The sequence below is a fragment of the Etheostoma spectabile genome, unplaced genomic scaffold (assembly GCF_008692095.1).
Source record: "Etheostoma spectabile isolate EspeVRDwgs_2016 unplaced genomic scaffold, UIUC_Espe_1.0 scaffold00003242, whole genome shotgun sequence".
Taxonomy (NCBI): Eukaryota; Metazoa; Chordata; class Actinopteri; order Perciformes; family Percidae; genus Etheostoma; species Etheostoma spectabile.
This window is the reverse complement of record NW_022603012.1, coordinates 162,935-177,427: the sequence shown is the minus strand read 5'-3', so window position 1 is coordinate 177,427 and position 14,493 is coordinate 162,935. Positions and strand designations below refer to the sequence as shown.

The 14,493-nt window shown below is 38.4% G+C and overlaps 2 protein-coding genes across 3 annotated transcripts in view; one reads left to right on the top strand and one right to left on the bottom strand.

Annotated features, from left to right (window-relative positions):
- Positions 1-8,395, top strand: part of npdc1b (neural proliferation, differentiation and control, 1b) — a 37,836-nt gene extending 29,441 nt beyond the window's left edge. Inside the window, exons 7-9 of one of the 2 annotated variants that reach the window (XM_032507556.1) lie at positions 3,003-3,082; positions 3,379-3,472; positions 5,845-8,395. In XM_032507556.1, the coding sequence (XP_032363447.1) occupies positions 3,003-3,082; positions 3,379-3,472; positions 5,845-5,910 (240 nt within the window). In that variant the 3' untranslated portion in view covers positions 5,911-8,395. Of the gene's footprint in view, positions 1-3,002; positions 3,083-3,372; positions 3,473-5,844 lie in introns of both variants that reach the window. The other variant, XM_032507555.1, reaches the window with a different exon arrangement.
- Positions 8,396-11,400: 3,005 nt separating this feature from the next.
- Positions 11,401-13,747, bottom strand: LOC116676507 (fucosyltransferase 7). The gene is made up of 2 exons (XM_032507554.1): positions 13,627-13,747; positions 11,401-12,708 (listed from the first exon to the last, which is right to left on the bottom strand). Exon 2 carries the CDS (start codon positions 12,655-12,657, stop codon positions 11,635-11,637), a length of 1,023 nt encoding a protein of 340 aa, XP_032363445.1. The 5' UTR covers positions 12,658-12,708; positions 13,627-13,747; the 3' UTR covers positions 11,401-11,634.
- Positions 13,748-14,493: the final 746 nt, after the last annotated feature.

The following is a 14,493-nucleotide window of genomic DNA, read 5'->3' as shown; positions in this document are numbered from 1 at the left end:
CTTTAAGTTAAACAATGGAACAACAAGCAGTCACAAGCACTCGCCAACCCACAGGTACTTATCACCCCACTGTTGTTCCGTGGAGTTCTCAGCTTAATGTTGTGTTTTAGCCTCTTACAGCTCATTGTTTTTGGTTTTACAGACCAGCAGCAGCAGGCAGTGGTTTAAGCAAATATGAAATGCTCTGGAAACCCACTGTACACTACCTGCTCAGCACCAAACAGCAGACACATACAGGTAGAGACTGTCTGGTAAACATAGTGGAGCATTAGGCAGCTAAAGAGCCAGAGTTTGTTGTCAGCAAACGGAAATGATCGGGGTCATAGCAGGATACAACCATTTGGATGCTTGTTCTTAGTTAATGGAAAGTTAAGGAATTTATTAAAGAAAACTTGATTTTCTTTAAAATAATCTATCTTGGTCATAACTATATGCTGATGCTCTGTTGATCATCTCTAAAGACTATAGAGTATCTCTAAGACTATAGAGTATTGAGCGACATTTTCATTCCGATATATTGAAATGACAGACCTTTGAAAATGGCTATGCCAGTTTTTCCCCTCACCAAAATGTAGCCTAATTTTGGAGGGTTATTTAACCCCCTTCCCAAAAAGCTAGCATGACATAGTTGGTGCCAATGGATTCCTTGGATTCCATTGAAAAGAACGATTGATTCTTGGATTTTATGAATCGATTTTGTATTATTCAAATGAAAATGGATTTAAATCAGAAAGTTTTTGTTGTTTTTTCAAACCCAGCCCTAGAAGAGAGAATATTGAAAAGAAAAATAGGGCTCCAGCGTGCTTTGCTGCCTGGACCTTTAACTGATCTTGCTTTATGTCTAATGAATCTGTAACTAAGCAACTTTTTGTTAACACTTTCACCATGTTGTGTTTACAGCTTTTTCCACTGGCCCGGTAACCACAAAAACAACAACTATTCCAGCTGTTATTATTCAATTCAATTTCAATTCAATTCAATTTTATTTATAGTATCAATTCATAACAAGAGTTATCTCAAGACACTATACAGATAGACCACACTCCAGAATTTACAAGGACCCAACAGTTCTAGTAGTTTCCTCCAGAGCAAGCAACAGTGCTACAGTGGCGAGGAAAAACTTCCTTTTAAGGCAGAAACCTCGGTCAGACCCAGGCTCTTGGTAGGCGGTGTCTGACGGGCCGGTTGGGGTTAGAGTGAAGAGTGGCAATAACAAAAATAGAAAAAATTAGTAGTTATGTGGATAACTATGTAATGCTAACCATCAAAAAATTCATGGTTCTCATAAACCGCATTATAGTGATAGTAAAAGCAGTAAGTATAGTAATTTATAATATACTAGTTTACACATTCTCTATTAGGCAAACAACATTTTATGAGCAAAATGAACATCAGGTTCTTAAAAAGTCTAAAATTCTGAACTATAAATTTAAGGCCTTAAAACATCTTAAAAATGGCCAGATGTTCGTCCGAGGCCTTAAATTTCATTTAGTCAGGTCTAAAAAAGGTTTTACCCTCGTTCATTTCCAGAAAATCTGACCGCTGAAAGAAAAAGCATTGAGTTGTAGCCTTCAAAGTGGAGCAAAGGCCGTCGCGCACCAGCTATCCGAGGGATTGTTAGCCAGTTGAGATTGCGTGTGTGCGTCCTTGAGAACTGTAAGTCGTATAACTTATGTTGTCAGTTCATTTAACCCTGTTATTGTATTAGTATATTGTCTTTTCAATTTTAAATTGAGTTAACTGGTGATTTTTGTTGTTTGTTTTCTTCACCTGGTAGCTAAATTGCACGTGGCTGTTGATTCGACATAATAGCGATTGTTGCTTTTGCTCCGTTTTTATTTTAGGTGCATTATTTACATGCTAAGTAGTTACACTGTAAGTAGTACACTTCAAGATAATGTAATTAATAGTGATTCTTTTATTATTCGCTATATATATAATTCCTATGCATGGTGTAAGGTAGCCTTTTACAATGTTTACCATACCAAAGCGACCTGCGCCCATGTTTGTTCTGTTGCTTGATCTTAATAAAGCATCAACAGAGAGAAGTTGTTTCCATCCATGTGTTAAGAGACACACCTGGGCGAAGCTGGACTACAGAATCAGCTACAGTGAAGCTTGAAATGCAATCCTATTCTAGCCCTCACTAACATTTAGAGTCTTTGGTCTGTAACAAAACCAGCAGAACACTGCCCTGAACGTTGGTTCAGGGTGTACATTAGTTCTTTCTGGGGGAGAATGGTGTTGGTAAGTACGTGGTGATAAAACTAAAAATCTTGTGATAAATGCAATACTTGCCCGTGAAATACGTCTGCGTCGCCTCAGAATTTGGTAAAGTTTGGAAAATGGCAAAGTTTACTGTAGACATGGCTAGATCACAGCGATTTCAGCTCTTGGTTTAAAGTGATACTCATTTTTTTGGTAATGCGTCGTATAGTGTCCTTGGGTAAGACACTGAACCCTGAATTGCTAACGATGCTGTGCTATTAGGGTGTGTGAACAATGAATGGTTCCTGTACTATTTTAAGGCGGTTTGTGTAGTAAGTAAATACAGTCCATTCACATTAGTGGCATCAGTAAGTTATTCATTAATACATTCTTACAGAAAGCATTTTTATGTTGAGTGTTTTCTTATTTTGTATAATGGTTTACCAGAACCTGGAAATACAGTGCCAAAATGACAGTTGAACTGTTAACTGTTGTCTGCTACAAAAGAACCATAATTTATGTGTTTTTAGTTCAAAACTCTTCAGAGCTCTTTTAACACAGAGAACAGAGAAAGGCTTAATGTTGGATGCCTCCTTACACAATGTGATCCAACAATTTCTTGCTGGGGAGCACCCTAAAAGGACAAACGCTCCGATCCTTTAAGCGGTTTCAGAACCTGAACATGTGTAGAAAGGACACATGCTCTGAAGTCAATGTTAACAGAGTAGTTTGACAGGATGTGGATAAATAACACTGATTTTATAATGTCCCCTCTGCCCCTCGGTTTGTTCCAGCCTGGGGACAAGAAACTGGCCCACAGTGCCCAGATGTACCACTACCAGCATCAGAAGCAGCAGATGCTCTCCCTGGAAAAGTGAGTCATCCCCCTAGCCAAGACGCACTCATCTCTCCTGGGCATGTGTGTGTCTCCTGCCCCTTGTCTTTTGTCCCTCCCTATTCTCTCTGCCTCATGGAATCTGTGTTATCCTCTGAAGTGTGTGTGTGTGTGTGTGTGTGTGTGTGTGTGTGTGTGTGTGTGTGTGTGTGTGTGTGTGTGTGTGTGTGTGTGTGTGTGTGTGTGTGTGTGTGTGTGTGTGTGTGTGTGTGTGTGTGTGTGTGTGTGTGTGTGTGTGTGTGTGTGTGTGTGTGTGTGTGTGTGTGTAGACACAGGGATGATGCAAAAGTTCCTGACTCAGGAGCATCGACCGATGAAGAGAACGAGGACGGAGATTTCACAGTGTATGAGTGTCCTGGATTGGCACCTGTGAGTAAACGCTGTGTCATTGGAACATGTACAGTAGCTCAACTTTTATTGTAAGTTAAACTGTATATCATCAGGTCAACATAATTCAATACTGACTCAATGCTGTCAGGAGGATGCCCTTAACCAGAAATCAAGAATAAAAATGATGGCAAATAATTAAATATTATCATTAATCATTAACTAGCAATGGCTCAAATGTCCATGTGTAATGTGATATATGTCTCTCATAATGACAAACACACAATTATTCTCTCAGCTCTAGGGAGCATTTTAACGTTTTGTAGCTAGTTTTCATTTTCTAGCTCTTTGCGATCTTGGTTCAAGCAGCAACAGGAAAGTGTGAAAAGGCTCAGTTGCTTAGCACCAAACAGCAGACAGACAACGTAAGTAATGTCAAAGAAGTAGATTTCTTTCTCAGGAGTTTATAGAGACCACCAGAGCTAAAAGGAGAGTTAATTTTATACTTACACGTGTCAGTCGGACACAAATATGACTCCTAATGAATGGTAATATTGCTGCAGTTAATAATTGATTATTTAAAAAAAAGGTTACTGTTTTCCAGACTTGTGCAAATCAGAAAAGAGAATGATTGATTGAAAGAGGAAGGGATAATGGACAACAACTTAGAGTTTAGGCAAAAGTGCAGAAAAAAACAACAACAGAAAAATGGCCAAAAGGGGAAAAAAGGTTTTGTATCTATACACATGATCTTATAAGAAAAACAAAAAATAATTAGGCAAAACACATATAGCGCTGTTGATCTACTTTATCACATTACATCTGACCACCTCATGTTTTATGTCCTAAGCAAGGTTATTACAGTTTTGCATTTTTCATTACTTTTTAGTTGTATTTAGTTTTAATTTTTTGTTTTGTTTGACTTTGGTTTAGTTTAAATTAGTTTTTAAAGCGGGTTGGGTACATTTTTTTTAGATAGTATTTTTGGAAATGCTTTGTCTTTCTTTGTAATATGGGTTTAGTGTTTCTTCTTCTTCTTCTTCTTCTAAAAAAAAAAAAAAAGAATTCAGCTTCGGGGGGAACGTCAAAGGTTACCTGAAAACAGCGTTTAGTTTTTCTTTTTAGCATCTCACATCACACTTTAAAGATGAACTGAACTGGAATTTGAATAATGGTGATATAACAGATGTATTTTATTTCTTCTCACTGGTACAATTATTAAAATGGGTGAATTTGTTAAAAGGGATAAAATGGCAAGTTGAAAGTTTTGTTGTTACACGGCCGCCGCCATGTTGGAATTCCACAATCTACTACGTCACTGGCATGGTAAGCTACTCCGCGGCTAACTAGCACTAGCAGCGCAGCCATAGGAACAACGTACAAAGAGTCAGAGTCTAGCGGACATATGGCTGAAGAAACGGAAACAAAGAAGTCTGGGGGGGTCAGTATGTATTGCCCCTGGCTGCAGTAAGGAGCTGTACAGGGCTAAGGCAGCTGGGGTTACGACAGATTTCCACAGGCTACCTTTGACCAAAAAAATATACAGTCTTCAACTCATGGCTAGCAGCTAGCGGCCTTAAAACGGGCTAGCCCTCAGACAGCCCCTGGATTTCGAGTTTTGAGCATTTTTTAGCGGCAGACTATTTGGAGAGCTGTGCTTCTGATACAACAGCGTCACTGTTGAGGTTAAGTCCAACAGACTGAAACCTGAGGCCTGCAGGCTCCAGTGCAGGGCAGACCGATAGACCACCGGCAAGTAACACCCCCGATGCTACCTGCCGCAGACAGGGCGCTGAAATGCTCACGGCAGGCAGAGGACAGAGAGGGAGCTATGTTTACCTGTTATCAGCATACTATAAGTCTACTAGGCAAAGGGCTGGGTGTAACGTTGTTGTCACATACACAAAACACGAACATATTCACTTACAAAAATAAAGCCTTAAAAATATGACCAGCGCCAACACAGAATCCGTTACAATACCTTAATCCAAAGTGCTCTACTTTTTTATTCCATTTTAAAGATCATGAAGATCCAAATATGTACAAAAGGAATAATTCATTTAATTGTGAAAACATTAAAACAAATGTAAAAATACAAGTTTTTACACATTATCTGATGCCAAACCCGACTGTAAAACATAAGTATTTTAGAAAATGTAATCATCTATGTCCCCCATCATCAAACGTCACTGAACCTGTCAAATATCATACTAATAGTAAAGTTACTGATGGATGACATTACTAGATATACTGTAAATGTGTGCATTCTTTAATAATAATAGTAATATTTTCCTTAAATACATATTGTTTATACTATATACCAAAGATCCACAAAATCAAATTCCTATTAAAAATGTATTCCTGATAATGAACTATGTTACCCAGAATGTGTACTTCTCTCTGTCCATCTTTAGACTGGGGAAATGGAGGTGAAGAACCCACTGTTTGATGACTCCACCCTTCAAAGGTTCCACAAGTAAACCTGAACACTTGAGATGCTTCACACTCCCAATGCAGCATTTGTGTGTACAAATAGTTGAATTTACACACATACACACACACTCCACATACACTGCTCTGCTCAGTCCAACCCTTTGACAGGAAGGAGGGTGTACGGTACATAGGGGAGAAAGAACATGATGAAAGAGGCACACATGGACATTTTATGGACGTCACAGCACTATTTTTATTTTTACTTGATGCAGGACTGAATCTGGGACCAATGCCTCCAATTCTACAGCTTCATTCTGTTCTTTCATCACTCCTCTTCCCTACTCACAAAATTACAATCAGCCAATATCAAAGAACAGTTTCCAACAGGTAGCAGACATGCATATTGAATATAATATCCTGTGTTAACAGGAGCAGAGTCATGCCACTGACCTAAAACAATGATTGATAGATCTTCATCAATATCCATGTTTATATGTTGTACTCTTGAATTTTTTGAGTTCTTACTGCAGGCTTTGGTTTTATTTAAGCATTTTAAAAAATCTGACTTTAATATTTCATGAACACACCGTGATCTTTATCAGTATGTTATGTAGTCATTGTGTTCTGAGTCCAGTTCCTCTATGCATGAATTGATGACAGTGTGTTATGGAACCTGAGAGTCAGTTTGCATTTAAGGTTCTTACAAGTTTCTTGTGCAAACTTGCTGTATTTAACATATAACTTGAATGATTTCAAAGTAATTTGAAACCTTTTTACGTAGAACTCTGAAACAGAGCAGATCCACCCTGTATAGTACATGGTATCTCTATAACATGGCGTGTCCCCATGGTTATTGTGATCTGTAAATAGCTTCTAACGTGTACAGGAAAGAGACCTTACCTCACATGGCTCACACATGTTTCGCTACATTCCGTAGCGCTGTGTCCAATCTTCAATTGTTGTTTCCTTATCGTTGACTATATTTACAGGGTTCTTACTCATGTGGAAAGGACAGGACATGTCTCAGAAAGAAGTAAACATATTTTCCCTGGTATATCAGTTATAGTGCATTCTAGGTTTTAACTGAAATGTAATAGTTTGTTGATTAAGGGGAAAGCAGAGCTTAACCGCACACTAACATAGCTCCCAAAGGTTTATTAAAATCCTACCAAGTCTTCACCAGGGAAAACATGAAAAAGGGGCAAGGTTTTTGTAGGTATAAAACAGATTGCATATTATCAAGTACAACCAATCAAGCTAAATGCTTTAGATTATAACATTCAATATTACAAGACACATTGTCATAAAGCAAAACGGTATCATAGAAGTCAAAATAAACTGAAACGCTAACAATATTTAAAGATATTTGAAACTTATTTCAAAGAGAGGGGACACAGAGTAATATTACAATGCCAAGCCTAGATGAAATGATAGAAAAAAGTTGTAAAGGGAGTAAAATCCATTACATTGATGTGGTAATTGGTTAACTAGAAGCTGGGAAAAACAGGCTGGCTTTGTCCAAATTTTAGAAATATCCCCTAATTTATGTAATATGCGGCAATAAGAAATGCACCAATCTAACTTAATCTTTCCAAATACTAATGTTTTGGTCTGTCGTAACTAAATGAACATAACTAATAGTAGAAATGCCGAATTGTATGCTGATGGTCACTGTTAGCCATATAAAGGATCGGATTGGTGTACCCCAAATGAATATTCTCTGCTTTTACCTTCTTTTTTTCTGAAGCTGCTAACCTAAATGCTAGGACTACACATGCACAACTACCTTTCTGTATCTTGTTGATGGTCACACTGCCCCACTGCATAGACCATACACAGTACATTACACACCCAGGATAATTCTTCACCTTCACTGAACGTATTTGACTAGGTGCAGTAACCCTGGATGAAACTGTGGCCTCTTGCTGCTGTCTCTAAGGAAAGCTGCTCTTTGTGGCCCCTCTGTTCAGCCTGCTCCCACTGTCTCAGCCTCGTTTAGCTCTCACACAGTGGAGTAGCATATTAAACTGCATTTGACCTGCACACATACACCTACAATATGTCAAAAATATATATATTTATATATCTACAGCTGATACAGTATAAGGAGTATTAACACAGAATACTTTAACTGTGTTGTAAAGACTGTTTTATTCAAACCTACTGAGGTTGTGGAACAAAATGAAGGACTTTATTATAGTTGGTATGAAGGATTACCCGAAAAGATACAATTCTCATATTGTTTGCCTTTTCTAGATGTTGCATAGCTCTGCTGTCTCAGGAGTGCTGATAGCTAAACAAAAACAGTGAGCTGGTTGTCTTGTTTTGGTAACTGTCTCGCTAATGAAAAATGGGTCTTGTGAAGGAATTCTTGAACAAGAAACTACTTACGCTAGTTATCTTTGGCACGGACTGTTTTGGGACTCTATATAATGGGTTCTAAACACTAAGGAGTACTTCTTTACCACCATGTTTAGCATGCATGTGGATATACCAGAGCTGAAATGAAATAAATATTTATATAATCTGAAGTTAAACGTGTTTTTTTTTTTTCAGAAAATAACCTCTAATCACAATTTTAAAATGTCTTGTACTATTCTGTCATATTTAAAGGATTCATTCACCCAGACTTTTTGGATTAACATACTGAAAAAAGAGACTATGTAATCTAGAAGGCGCAGCCCTGTCCAGCAGCCTCCATGTTAGCTTTATGAACAATGTATGCTTATGGATGCAATTTTCGGTAATTTTACAATGTTGCTGTATTTCTTTGGACAAGATGATCAACTCACCGCTGTGTGAACTCTTCTGTTGAGATTTTTAAATGTAAATATCAAAGAAAGCAATCCGGGATGGGAGGAAAAACGTGTTGTTTATTGGCATTTATTTAAACCAATCTCAATTGTCTTGGGCAGTGCTAAGCGTCAAGTGGAGCTGCTAAATAGCCTTGGGAAGGAACTTGTTTTGGTGGAACCTTTGTACATTCAAAGGTTGTTTTAGTCGTTCAACAGAAAACTCAGATTGGACTCTCAATACACCCAGCAGAGATCTGAGGAGAAGTTAACCATAAATCGACCGGATTTTCAATTACAACACAAAGAAAGCGAAAGGGAATGAGACATCCAAAAAGAGTGACATCAGGTGGAATTTCCAGCAGAACGATAGCCATCCAGGCAGTGGAACGTCATGGATATAGACTAAGAAGTAGTAACTGTTTCATTTTAATTTAATTTAGTCTATCCTGCCATCTTTTTTTTTTCTAGCTATTTGATTTTGGATTCCAGATCTCAAATTATATCCTGTGCTTCTTTTGTTTTCTTAAATGTGTATCTTATAATTTGTCAGTCATTGGCTTAGGATCTGTGTATTCAAGTACAGCATAGTGGCACAAACTGGTTGAACACTATCGCTGCTACACCTGGAGGACAGTGGGAGCACTGTGAGAGTCATGTTTTTTTTTTAATTTCTCCAGTGCTTTTAACACCATCCAGCCTTTGCTGCTCAAAGTGAAGATGGAGAGTGCTGGAGTGGACCAACACCTGGATGCATGGACAAAAGACTATCTCACCAACAGACCACAGTATGTGAGACTTCATCATTGTGTGTCTGACGTGGTGCACTGCAGCACAGGTGCCCCTCAGGGTACGGCGCTCTCCCCCTTCCTTTTCACCCTCTACACCTCTGATTTTACTCCTGGATTGGCCACTTTTAAAGTGGGGGGAGAGAAGGATGTTAGCTAAGCTGACATCCATCATGAACAACACCTCTCACCCCCTACACAACACTGTGGGGTCCCTGAGCAGTTCCTTCAGCAGCAGACTGATACCTCCACCACGCACCATGGCTCTATGTATATTTTTATTATCTGTATTTATATTTTTCCACTACAAGTACTTCCACTACTTTTCAACATTATTTATATTATGGTTACACTTCAATATCATCTATATTATGGTTACTTACTTTTGCTATATTATTTAATTACATATTATTCAATTTAATTTCTTGTCACTTACTTACTTTGCAATATTTTTCATAATATGGCCACCTCACTTTACAATACCTTTTATTTAATGGCACTTTACATTCATTCAGTACTTTTTACACATTGCCTGTTGTTTGTTGGTTTGCTTTTTACTGCGTATAACTGCTGCTGTCACAAGGGAATTTCTCCATTGTGGGATGAATAAAGTATTACCTAATCTAATCTAACACGACAGTGCTGACTTTTCTGTTCACTTCAAACATACCCACATAACCACAGGGTGGAGCTGTTGCTTTCCAACACAAAGAAAGCAAAAGGAAACCGAAAATTCATGCATTTTGTGGAATTTCCTGCAGCACTGGAGTGATCCCTGAAGAGGAACACGAAGGATATAGACTAGGAAACACAGACAATTTTAAAGCAGTAGCCTACAATGTAAGAAGAGCAGTAAAGGATGAAAATGGGACTACAGGAAGAAAGTGAAACTAAAATTTCAAGATGGCAACCCCAGACGCATGTGGCAAGATCTAAGAACTATGACTAATACTAATTACGTCTCCTGACTATGAGGCCCTTAGCAGCCAACAAGCAAAAACAGCTGAAGCTGAGGTGGCTGGATCTCACATCCCTCTTCCTTTCTGAGTATGACGTCAGGAGGGCTTTCAAGTATGTGAACACCAAGAAAGCAGCCGGACCTCTGTTATCAGTTGGGTCCTTGAACTGTGTGTTGACCAACTAGCGCCTGCATTCCAGCTAATTCTTTACAATTAGTAAAACACAGGGTTTAAATTCCTCATATAAAGACTTTCAGACTTTAAGCCTTTTCACTTTCACATGTAATCCCACAGGAAATTGTCACTATAGTATTTGCATGTGGTTCAGCTTTCATTCCGTTTTTTTCAGCTAATTCTTTTTTAAACAAAGTGTTTAAGTTTATTTAAAGAGTTCAAGGTGATTAGTTTAAGCATATTCTGTTTCTAGTTGTTGAATGTTGGTTATTTAGGATGTCCTGTCTGAAACCTCACCAGTTTTTGTTTTTGTTTTTTTTACAATACCATTGTTGGCAATATTTTCAATCCTGTATTTCAAATACATGTTTTAAAAGTGTTTTTGTATCATGTTTATCCTCTGTACACATCACAAAATTAATTTGATTTAAGTCAAGTAAATTAGTGCAAACAGATATGATTACATTTTTTTTTCTTCTGCTATTCACTTAAATTCTACATGTAAATCTAATAATAAAAACGTCATTCAAAACAAAATATAGAAAATTGTGTTGCCTTAAATAAAAGAGTGCATTAGCTCAATACGTAATAAATTGAAGTGATTCATTGCATTGTCACTTCATGTAACTCGTATTTAATTTAAGTGAGTACAACAAAAATTTGATTTATTTTAATTATAAAAAAGGCTTGTTAATCTAAAAATAAATAGAGCAAAAACTGTTGCCACAATTATTTTTAATTTTATGTATGTTTTTACAGTGTAGCTTGGTGTAAAGATAAACTTGTCTCTGTGGTTTTAACAAATGGAAGATAAGGTTACACACAGGTTCCCACTTCTGCTTTATCGTGAAGTGCACAGCCAACACAACTAACCACTAGAGATCTGTTTCTGAGGTGTGTAGTTCCTAACTGTTTACCAAAACTGCACGGCTGACTGAGACATGTGTGATCCCACATCATATTGTCACTGTATACTATTGGGTTATCACACTTGTATGCATCAGCAGTCCTAATCAAAACAACATCTCAGTAACCTAAATGCATGAAGAGATACGCTATTAGCTGTCAACCCAGCTCTCCAGGTCCTGATAGACTTTATTGGCTGGTAAACTGGGGTATTTAACACAGATTTGACACAGCCTTTCTCTCCAGTCAGTGTAGGTTTTTATTCTGTGAGTGTGGTGCCACTGGAAGTACTCCGCATATGCCTGTCTGTCTGCAGCCACATGCTTCAGATAGGCAGCCAGATCTGATGTGCTCTTAAAATCAGCTACATGGATAAAGGAACCAGGGGGAGCCAGGGCTTCATAGGTCACCCTGCTGGGGCCAAGAACTACTGGTATGACCCCTGCTTGGAAAGCGTTCCTCCAGAGCTTTTCACTGATGTAATCCTTTGCCTCAGAGTTTTCAAAAGAAAGGTAGAAAACACACTTTGCAATTGTGGGCAACAGCTTCTTTTTTGATAGGGGTTTGTTGTTCCACTTTCCGTATACTTCTATGGGGATGTACTTCTTTAGATTTTGGTAAACACAAGCCCTAGCCTGATGAGGTTGGTATCTGCTGACCACCCAGCTGACAAGGCAGGAGCGATTGGAAGCAGCCTGGAAGCCTAGCTCATCACCTCCTACCATGGTTTTTCCATATGGGATGAATATGTCTGCATCACGTCTGTAGCTCATCGTCCAGTTAAAGAGGCCATTGAGCTGTGTGAGGTTTGCATTGTTGACAGGAGGCTCCATTGACAACCACACCCAATGCTGGGAGGCCGGGCGATCTAGGTGCAGGGGCAACGAGGACAGACCTCTTTTCAGCTCCTGGTGGTGAAAGACAACCACATCAGCAGACGGGAAGGTGGTTGTTTTGTGAGTAAGGAAACAGCGACTGATGTTGTACATCTTGAGGCATTTGTCCCCATCAAGACTGTAAGAGCGGCCAAATGGCCAGTGCCACAGCAGGATGCTGATGTTTTTCTTGGAAACAGCTGGATGATATTTCTGCTTCTGGTCCAAGAAGCAGTAGTAAAGCAGGGATGGGAGGGAGATGAGGAGGAGGAGGAAGGCTCGGGATCTCAATGTTGTCATGCTTGCCAGCGTATTCTGTGTCAAAAGGGCACAGATCACTCAGATGGAACTCTTAGAAAGGAAGGAAGGGTAGATCAGAGATATTATTAACGCTTTCATGTTCTCATAAGTGCAGGAACTGAAGAAGACAATGTGTTAACAGCAGAAATACTACCTACTGTGGAAGGCATTTAATTTGTTTTATTTGAAGTTGTTACACATTCATAAATTGGCTAATTTTGTTACAGGTTAATAAGAAGTGAGCTTGCATCAGAGCTGTAACAAAATACTTAAATATAAGAGAAGTAATCATCAGATGTTTCTTCTAATTCTAATTCTTGAGAAAAAATTGTGAATAAATTGCACTTTGTTTTTTTCTAAAAAGAAGTACAGATCATTTGATGAAAATCTAAACTGCCGTCTGTGTCTTCCTCTCACTCTCACTGTACAGTGATTTCAGTACAAAAGTTAATTTGGCTTCTGTTTCTTATGTTTGTTTAAGGATTTCGTCAAGTATTGCACAATTCCAACTGCCAACAAAAATGTATGCATATAATGAATGTTAGAATGTTAAAGGTTTAAACTTTAAATTGAACAGTTTGTGATCAAAGTAATTCTGAGCACAGCACTAATATTCAGTATGTTTTGTTATAATATCTTACTTTCCGATAAGCATTTAAAGTATCTTTCTTATGTAAGTTGATGATGATGCATAATGAAACTGGCAGAAAGAAGATTTCTGAAGACGGTGCACCCTGATAGCTGGGTACACCACAAACTAAACTTCAAGTTGAAAACAGAACATTTTAAGAGGAAAAAAAAGAAATTCAGAATGAAAATAAATTTCATGCATTTCCCATTACCCTGTGGACACATATAGTAGCATTCTGTACACTATCTGTATTACATTGAACCTGTAGTAATAATGTAGATATCAGCAGGTGGATTTAAATGAAATAAAATTAGTTTGACAGAGTTGTTGGCACTTACCCGGTGACATGGCAGTAGGCTGACTGGTGCCTATAGAGCTTTGTATGTACTCAACGAATCCAAGATTATAGAGGAAGTCCTGCCCACTTCAACATTTTGACTCATCGATTGCTTGACACTTCATACATATTGACAATTCATGCTTCTGGGTGGCAGGGTGCACCGGTTTACGCGCCACTTCAAGGTCAGCAGAAAGGAGCAGCAACAAAAAGTAAAAACAATATGTAGAATTAACAGCCAGCAGCTAGTGGCTGTCAAAAACAATAACATTGTTTTTTTAAACACAAGCTGGTGTTCCCCCATACCACCCTGTTTGACTTTCATTCCTTTACCTGTTAAACTGCTCATTAATCTGCTGTTTGCAGAATTAGCACAGCAAGCAGCAACAAGTGGCAGTCAAAAACATTAACATGTGATTTTTTTTAAGCACAAGCTGGTCTTCCTCTTCCTGTTCTTGCAGCCCTGCAGAAGAGAGGAGCACAGGGTGACACAACTCCTGTTGGCACCAACCACATCCTAACCGTTTCAATGAACAGTTTCTCCCTGGGCGTTCACATTTGGTTTTTATTGCAGAAAATTATTCAGAACCAGCGCACTTCCACACTTTTCCGGTTAATTGACACTTATACACTGTTCTAACTCACAGTTTTAATTGAATTTGTTTTGTGTGTTTCTGCACTGACAGTTAACAATACTGTCATAACCAGGCTGCTGGGTCATGACAAATGCCGGAATTGACACAATGACTGAACGTAAATTAAAGTGGACATATTATGCTTTTCCCTATTTTCTGTAAGATCTACAATGTTATGATGTCGGATTTTCATATTAAACGTGGCCAAAAAAAAAAGGTTGAAGTATTTTAGA